The 9067-nt window shown below is 44.9% G+C and overlaps 1 protein-coding gene across 2 annotated transcripts in view; it reads left to right on the forward strand.

The window, feature by feature from the left end:
* The first annotated feature begins 479 nt into the window (after positions 1–479).
* The window catches only part of Tbc1d25 (TBC1 domain family, member 25), a 26922-nt gene continuing 18334 nt past the window's right edge, over positions 480–9067 (forward strand). The window contains exons 1-3 of one of the 2 annotated variants that reach the window (XM_005411261.2): positions 480–732; positions 2245–2354; positions 3565–3719. In XM_005411261.2, the coding sequence (XP_005411318.1) occupies positions 613–732; positions 2245–2354; positions 3565–3719 (385 nt within the window). In that variant the 5' untranslated portion in view covers positions 480–612. Of the gene's footprint in view, positions 733–2244; positions 2355–3564; positions 3720–5556; positions 5649–9067 lie in introns of those variants that run through there. The other variant, XM_005411262.2, reaches the window with a different exon arrangement.

Below are 9067 nucleotides of genomic sequence, written 5' to 3' on the forward strand. Positions count from 1 at the left end.
GGTCTCGAACTCGTAATGATCCTCCTGCCCCAGCCTCCTGAGTGCTGGGATTACAGGCTTGCGCCCCCACTGCCGGCAAGTGCAAATATCATATATGTACAGTTCCATGAATTTTCAAAGATGTAAATTATTTTTTAAAAGACCCTGGGAAGGATTTTTTCATTCAGCGGATTGATTTAAAGCAAGGTCCACAGGTATTTGAAACAGATGACATCATCTATCAGAGGAGCAGCAGGGAAATTTGGGGCGGAGTCCGGAGCCTTGATGTCATCACACTGCAGCTTCTTTCCCCGCCCACCCCTCCCAACAGCGGAAGTAGACTGCCAAAACAAACCATCAGACCAGGGGAGGCGGGGCCTAAGGGAGGGCCTGTACTTTGGCTAAAAAGAAGCAAAATACCCGGCTGTGGGGGCAGGGCTTCGGGCAAGAACAAGATACACGCATGCGCAGTGACGACCTTCGACCAAGGCCAGGTGGGAGGGGTGGTGGAGGCAGGGTCGCGTGGCGCCCTCTGCGGCTGCGCTGGGGCGGGAGGTGGAGCTGGGCGCTCCTGCACCGTAGGGTTCGCGAGGGGTCGGGGGCAACGATTGTCACCTAGCCGCCGGTGGCGGGATGGCGACGGCCTCCGGGTCCTCGGACTTGGCAGGCTCCGGCGCGCCCCCGCCCGGCGGCGGAGCCCAGGCGGCGGCGGCTGAGGAGGAGGAGCGAGAGGTGGTACGGGTCCGAGTCAAGGTGAGGCCGGAGGCTGATCGACCAACCTGCCCAGACATCCCAGGGGAGAAGGCGATGGCTGACTTATGATGGCGGGCGGGACCTGTGATTTGGGGTGCTACCTGAAGGGTGAGGGCGGAGTGATGGGGGGCTGAGGGTGTAGGTTTTAGGGACAGGTCCTAGTGGAACTGAAAATGGAGTGATGGGGTCCTGTGGAGTGTATGGATCTGTGGGGCTTAGGGTGGAGGGGCGGGGTTGTGGGTTGAAGGAGGGGCTGCAGTGGTGGAGGGGTGGGGCCCTAATGATTGACTGGGGTGCTGTTGCTGCCTAAAAGGAGCGATCTGAAGTCAGCCAACTCATAGGTGTTGAGAATGCACTCTGGTAGGATCCCAGTCTTTGAGCCCGTGTGCTTTTGGGGGCGAGACAAACTGCTAAATAAATGAGATACTTCGAACACTGGTGAATGCCATAAAGAAATGAGGAAAAAGGTTGTGAACTAAGGAGTCATGTTAGCCAAGGTTGACAGGGGAATCCCCAGAGGAAATACTGACAGGGCAAAGACCTGAATAAGCAGTGGTCAGTCATGTGCATGGGTGGGGTGGCGCTAGGCAGACGGACCTGCAAGGGCAAAGGCTGGCGGGTGGGGATGAGCTGGGCATGCTCCGGTAGGTTACCATATTGGTGGAGCAGTGAGAGGGGAAGAGTGGTAGGCGGTGGATCAGAGGTCAGAGCGGGCCGGCTGGCGAGGGGCCTTTGGTGTGTACTCTAAAGAAGAAAGCTGTTGCAGTAGTTCCCGCAAGTGGGGACTGAGTGGTGATATTGGCAGTGATGAGAAGAGGGTAACAGATGACTTCAGTGTAGTAGACTTCTAAGGTAGAGGTTTGCAAATTCAGAAAAAAGATGGTGCCTAGCTGTGAGCGAGGCAGATATGAAATGGGAAGGATGTTCCAAATAGGGGGATCAGCACACGCAAAGGCTTGGGGGAGGGTGTGTTCAAGGTAACTTGCAAAAGTTTGGTACTGCTACAGTGTAGCAGGAGCCAGCTGAAGCCCTTTAGCTCCACTTGCTGGGGGCCCTGGAGTTGGTTGCCTTTGAAGAGAGTTAAGTGGAAGAGGGTTGTAGATAGATGTACCAGATTGGTTGGTGTGGAGGGCTGCTTTACTTATGGCCAGATTACATGTGCTTCTGGCAGCCAGATGGGGGGATTAGAAAGATTGGATGCCAGGACCTCTGGAGTAGCTTCCTCCTCACCAGACGACCCCTTGCTTCTACCCTTGCCCCCTAGTCTGTTTGCACAGAGCCCAAAGGATCCTGTTGAGTCCTAACTCAGGTCGCAGCCCTGCTCAGCTCAGAAAGCTCTCTTGGCTCCCCTGACTCAGAGCAAAAGCCAGAGTCCTTACCTTGGGCCAGAATCCCCGACTCGGTCTGGCCCCCACCCCGTCTCTGGCCTTGCCTTCCATCACTCTGCACTTCCGCCAGTCTTCACCATGGTGATGTGGCCACTCACGGCCTACCCATATCTTCTCTCCACAGAAATGTGAGAGCTTCTTGCCGCCAGAGTTCCGCTCTTTTGCTGTAGATCCGCAGATCACCTCACTGGACGTGTTACAGCATATCCTCATCCGAGCCTTTGACCTGAATGGGTGAGTTGGGGGTCCTAGAGACCAGCCAGTGGACCACTTACCTCAACAGTGATTATCTGGCTTTTGCTTTTGTTTGTTTATTTGATAGGGTTTATGGTTGTGTATATTTCTTTTCTTTTTTTTGATACCGGGAATCGAACTCAGGACCTTGTGCTTGCCAGGCAGGCACTTATGCCACTGAGCTAGATCCCTGGCCCTATATTTCTTTTTTTGTTTGTTTTTGAGACAAGTTCTTGCTATGTAGTTCAGGCTGGCCTTGAGCTCATGGCAGTCCTCCTGCCTCAGCCTCTTGAGTGCTGAGAGTACAGGCATATGCTAACATGCCCAGCTTGTTTCCATTTCTATTACAAAAATCCCACAGTGAAAAATGATCTGTCTACCTACCTATCTATCTTGGGGTATGTGGGAAAGTCTAGTCATAGGGTAAGTGCCTCCCAGGGGTATTGCTGGGCTAGTGTGTTCTTTTTAAACTTTCAGTGGATATGTGTAAAATGCCGTTCAGAAGTTTTACAAGTTTACAACTTCCTTAGCAGCAAACAAAATGTATGTTTCCCTCCTGCCCTCACAAATAGTAGCTACTATGAAACATTACAAAATTTGCCAAACTGATAGCTGAAAATTAGTTTCTCTTGGGGGCAGATGTGATGGTTATTTTGTGGTAATGGTTGTTTTGAAGGACACATGGTAAGACTTTTTTTTATGGTAACAAATTTAATCAGTACAGAATTGATGGGTATTTAGGGTGTTTCTGTGGTAATTATCAGACAGCATACTTCAGACAGCATAGTTGCACAAGAATAACTCAAGAATAAACTTTTAGTTGTTATTTGAGTTTTGGGCATAAACATTTTTGTTGTGAAAGTTAACAAACATACACGTTGCTTTATTTTTTTTATGTAGTAGGAAGGCTGCTTTCTTTCCACTTCTATCCCTCAACTACATTGTTCCCATCCCCAGAGGGGACCAACATTTTACCAGTTTTCAATGTGCCCTCCAGATTTAAGCAGGTGTGTATCTGTTTCTGTGTTTGTGTAACAAACTGGATATAAATGACCTGACCTTGGACTGCCCACAATCCTTAGCAATAGTACCCAGCAGATAGTAGGAAGTTGCCTTCAGTATCTTCCATATTACCTCCCTTGTTGTGGAAACTGTCCCTGACACTTCCGGGGCGCTAGAGGCCTGAGAGCTCCCTTAACCCTCTGCCTAGGAAGAAGAACTTCGGCATCAGCTACCTGGCCCGGGACCGGCTAGGACAGGAAGCTTACCTGTCCCTCCTGTCTGACTGGGACCTCAGCATAGCTTTCACCACTGCCTCCAAGCCTTACCTGCAGTTGCGTGTGGACATTCGGCCCTCAGAAGACAGTGAGTATGCAGTGCCCTCGGGCGTTGCTCTGGGAGCCACCTTTTTCCCCTTGGGTGACTCTATACCTCCCAATACTCTTCCTTCATAGGCTGGGCAGCAAGGTATCCAGATTGTGGCTTAGCTACTGGGCTGCAGTTTCTTCACCTATAAAGTAGAGATTGTGGTCTCTTGTTGCTGAGAAAATACCTGAGATCTGCAGTTTAGAGAAGAGTTTTATTTTGTCTCACGTTTCAGAAGCTTTAGTCCTTTATAGTCAGTGGCATAGTGGAAAGGCCTGGGCAGAGGAACGCTGCTCCATCATGTTGGCCAGGAAGCAGTGAAGGGAGGAACCAGGGAGGAAGATCTGCTCTCCCAGATGAGGCGCTCTCAGTGACCCGCCTCTTCTCACCAGTCCCCACCTCACAACACCAGACCAGTTGTGGCACCCATAATCCAAGCACCTTCTGCAAGCCTCAGCGTCTAAGCATGTGAAGCTTTGCGGGGACATCCAGCTATAAACCGTAACGTGAATCCCAGCACTCAGGAGGCTGAGGCAGGAGGACTGCCAAGAGTTCAAGGCCAGCCTGGGTTACATAGTAAGTTCAAGGCCAGCCTGAACTATATAGCCAGGCCCTGTCTCAAAAAAACAAACAGAGAAAAAAACACCGCAAATCCCATTGGTATTTTAGGGCTATTTGGAGGATCAAATATGGAAAGTCATATGAACACCTGGAACTGCATAGCTGCATAGTGAATTATCAGAAAGTATTAGGTCTAATAATAGTTATACTGTATGGCTGGGCGTGGTGGTGCACACCTGTAAACCTGTAATCCCAGCACTCAGGAGGCTGAGGCAGGAGGATCACTGTGAGTTTGAGAGCAGCCTGGGCTACAAAATGAGCTCAAGGCCAGCCTCAACTGCATAGTGAGACCCTGTCTCAAAAAGACAAAAGCAAAATAATTGTACTATACTATAATAGCATATAACCTAGTAAGATACAATTATATAATGCAGTGTGAAGTTGTAGCTATAGTCTTATACAATTAGATTATAATGATATCTAAATATCCCAATGATAATCATGATAATGGTAGTAGTATTTACTCATTTGCTCATTTGTTTGCACTCTTGCTCACTTATTCATTTGTTCCCTTGATTTATCAGCCATTTTCTCTTTTCTCGTTTTTGTTTATCCACATTTACCTTTGCTGGTTAGTGTGAACACACAAAAGAATTAAGACATGGTAGCAAAACTTTGATTATGGACCATACATTAGGTAGAAATAATATTCTAGTGTAATCCTAGCATGTAGGAGGCTCAGTCAGGAGGATCATGAGTTCAAGGCCAGCCTGGACTATGTAGCAAGAACTGGTCTCCAAAAGAGAAAACAGACACAACAAAAATGGATATGGTGGTGCATACCAATAATCTGAGAGGCTGAAGCAAGAAGATCCCAAGTTTGACCCCAGCCTGAGCAACTTCATGACTGCAAGATCCTGTCTCAGAAAAATAAAAAGGGCTGGGAACATTTCTCGTGCAGAGGGCTTGGGTTTAATCCGTAGTACTACAAATAACAGTAATAAAATTTTAGCGGCCGAGTGTGGTGGCGTATGCCTGTAATCCCAGCACTCAGGAGGCTGAGGCAGGAAGATTGCTGCAGGTTCGGGACCAGCCTGGGCTACATGGCAAGACCCTGTCTGAAAAACAACAAAAAATGATAAAATTTTAAACAATAGTACTCTGTCAGTGTTAAATTTCCTAATTGTGTATCTTTGTGTTACTCTAACAGAGTACTATAGCTTCGGTGATTATAAAGAATAAAAATTTATTTCTCACAGTTCTGGAGGCTGGGAAGTCCAAGGTCAAGGCACTGAGAAGTTGAGTGTCTGGTGAGAGCCTTCTTGCTGTATCCTCACATGGTAGAAGGAACAGAAGTGTGCAAAAAGGGTATGGTAGTGCACCCTTGTAATCCAGCACTCTGAGAGGCTGAGGCAGGAGGATCGCTGCAAGTTCAAGGCTATCCCAGGCTACATAGTGAGTTCAAGGACAGCCTGAACTACATAGCAAGACCCTGGGTCAAAAAAAAAAAGAAAAGGGATAAATACTGTGTCTTCATGTTGCAGAAAAGCAGAAGAGTGAACTCATGTCAAGCTCTTTTATTTTTATTTATTCACTTACTATTTTTTTAGACAGAGTCTCATTGTGTATCCCATGTTGGCCTTAAAGTGACTGTGTAGCCCAGGACTTGAACTTCTGATGCTCCTGCCTCCAGCCTCCCAAAGTACTGGGATCATAGGCATGTACCACCATGCCTGCCCCTCTAGCTCTTTTAAATAAGGGTCCTGATCCCACCCCTGAGGGTTCTATACATTAATCATCTCTTAGTGAAACTACCTCTTAATTAAGGTTGGGTATTCCTTATCTGAAATGCTTAGGGCCAGAAATATTTCAGATTTCAGTTTTTTAGATTTCATAGTATTTTTAGAGACTTTCAGTTGAGCATCTCTAATTTAAAAACCCCATTTGGGTGTGGTGGTGCATACCTATAATCTCAGCACTCAGGAGACTGAAGCAGGAGGATTGCTGTGAGTTCAAGGCCAAGCTGAACTACATAGTAAGACCCTGTCTCAAAAAAGGCAGGGGGAGTGCCCACCATCACAGTGAATGTAAAGTTTCCATATAAAGATTTTGGGGCACATATTTGAACTGTAGCAGTGTGGTAATGGTGTGATGGCTCTTGGAGGAAAATATCTTTGTTCTTAGGGAAAACACAGTATGAAGTAAAGTGTTGTGATGTCTGAGGATAATTTGACAAAATGTTTATATGTAGAGGAAGTAAGATAGAGCAAATGAGGTAACAAAATGGTAAAGAGATCTAGATGAGGAATATATGGATGTCAATATGATCTTTTTGTTTAACTATTGAAATTTATTTTTAAATTTTGTAGACTGGGGCTGGGGATTTAGCTCAGCGGCAAAGCGCCTGCCTGGCAAGCGCAAGGTCGTGAGTTTGGTTCCCGGTACCGGAGAAAAACCAAAAAAAATAAAAATAAAAAAAAAATAAATTTTGTAGACATCATTCTTTTTCCTTTATAGACTTCACTTATTTATGTATTTATTTATTTATTTTTGGTACCGGGAATCAAACTGGGCAGGCACTGTGCCAATGAGCTAAATCCCCAGTCCCTCATTTATTATTATTACTATTTTTTTTATTTCAAAGAGAAAAGAACAAAAACAACTTAGCAAACACAAAGACATAAACAAAACAACACAAAAACAATAAAAATGATACAAGCCAGGCATGGTGGCACATGCCTGTAATCCCAGCACTCAGGAGGCCGAGGCAGGAGGATCGCTGCCAGTTCAAGGCCAGCCTGGGCTACAAAGTGAGCTCAAGACCAACCTGAACTACATACAAGACCCTGTCTCAAAAAAAGAAAAGACAAAACAGTAAAAACAATACAGAGTTTTCAAACAAGGTGATAGGAAATTAACAATGGTTATTGTATTACATGTTGTTATCTTCAAATTGGTTACTCATATAATCAAATAGTATTTATTATATTTATTATTAAGAGTAACAAAACTTAAAAAAAGAGTAACAAAACATCTAATGATGTTAAAGAGCCCATGACAATGAGGGATTTTCCAACTGGTTTCATCTAATGGAAGATGAGGCTTAGTATCAGTGAACAAAAAAGTGTCTTTTTACTGTTTAAATCTGAAGATCTGAGCCCTGAAGGCTTCTGTATTGGGGCAGGGGTCCTGTATTTTTGTTAATTCACTAATTTCTCCTTAGTGTTCCAAATTAGGAGAGGAATAGAACAAGATTGCTCTAAGGAATTGGTTCACAAAATTGAAGCATCTGGGTAGCTTTTAAACAGATTCTCAAGCTGCAACCCAGACCTACTGAATTAGAATTCTTCAAGGATTAGTTTTTTTTTTTTCAGTCTCTTTCTCTTCCTCCTTCTCTTTCTCTGTTTCTCTTCTCTAAATCTTTCCAGGTAATTCTGGTGGGTATTCACTGCCTGCTTTTGGATCATCAATGCTTGCTATTTATTTTGTTTATTTTTAAATTTTTTTTTTATTAGTACATGTTTGTAGTACATGATTACACTCATTGTGGGGAGTTGGTACATCACATCTCAGTTCTTTTTTCTTTCCCCTCCACACCTGTTTTGTTTTTTAATTTTTTTCTCTTTTTTTGCCAGCATCAGATTTATTTCTTTATTTTATAAGACTTTAGCAAGTTATTATCATAAATACAGGTTAACAGCCAGACAGACAGGCCAAAAAATACATAAAACTAGGTTTGAAATTTTTTGAAATAAAAGTTACAGAATGGAAGATACGGTTCCCAGCCTCAGGATGCGTATGTGTCCATGGGGATAATGGAAGCATTTTATTGACATTAGAGTAACATTAGGAATAGCTAATAGGGACTTAACACTGGGGCCACTACCTGCACACATTCTGCAGTGATTTATCAAAATAATCGTACAGGGTAGGTGCCTTAGTTACTTTCTTATTGCTGGGACAAAACACTTGACACCCTCAAGTTAGAGGAGGAAAGGTTTATTTTAGCTCAAAGTTAGTAGAGGTTTCAGTCCGTGCTTGCCTTCTCCGAGGCAGGGCAGCATGGCAGAGAAGCAATAGTCCATGTCATGGCTCACAAGAAGCAACAGACTTCCTTCTGCTTTCCCTTTTATTCCATACAGGCTGCTGTATGTTTGTTGCCACTCACAGCCAGGGTAGGTATTCTGTTTTCAGTAAATGCATTAAGCCACACCCAGAACCCTGCCAATCCAGTTAAGTGACTAATCTAGTGTTGCACCCATGATCTAGTATCACGTACACTAAAGTCACTCCCATAAAGCCCCACCTATGAGCACATGCCGCTTTGGGAGGGACATCTAGATACAAGCCATAACATCAGGGGTTGTTGTCCCTAATTTATAGATAAGGAAATGGCGGTGAAGAGAGGAGACAGGACCTGTCCAGGTTACACAGACAGTAAGCTAAAGGGCAGGATTTGGATCTGGGCAGTGGATGAACAGGCTTGAGTTCCTTTTTTTTTTTTTTTTTTTTTTTTTCTCCGGTACTGGGAACCGAACTCACGACCTTGCACTTGCCAGGTAGGCACTTTTGCTGCTGAGCTAAATCAGCCCCTTGAGTTCTTGTTCTTAAGCATTTTACTTTACAATATTTTGTGTTTGTTAAGATTGGCAGGATAGAGGGAGAGAATAAGAGTCAGAGAGAAAGATACTGAGAAAGATGGGCAGGGACAATCATGGTTTGGATCTAAATGGCACTCAAAAACTCCTGGGGGGAGGACAGTGAAGAAATGAAGGCAAGAGTGAAAA

Source organism: Chinchilla lanigera, unplaced genomic scaffold (assembly GCF_000276665.1).
Source record: "Chinchilla lanigera isolate Chin_1 unplaced genomic scaffold, ChiLan1.0 scaffold00142, whole genome shotgun sequence".
Taxonomy (NCBI): domain Eukaryota; kingdom Metazoa; phylum Chordata; class Mammalia; order Rodentia; family Chinchillidae; genus Chinchilla; species Chinchilla lanigera.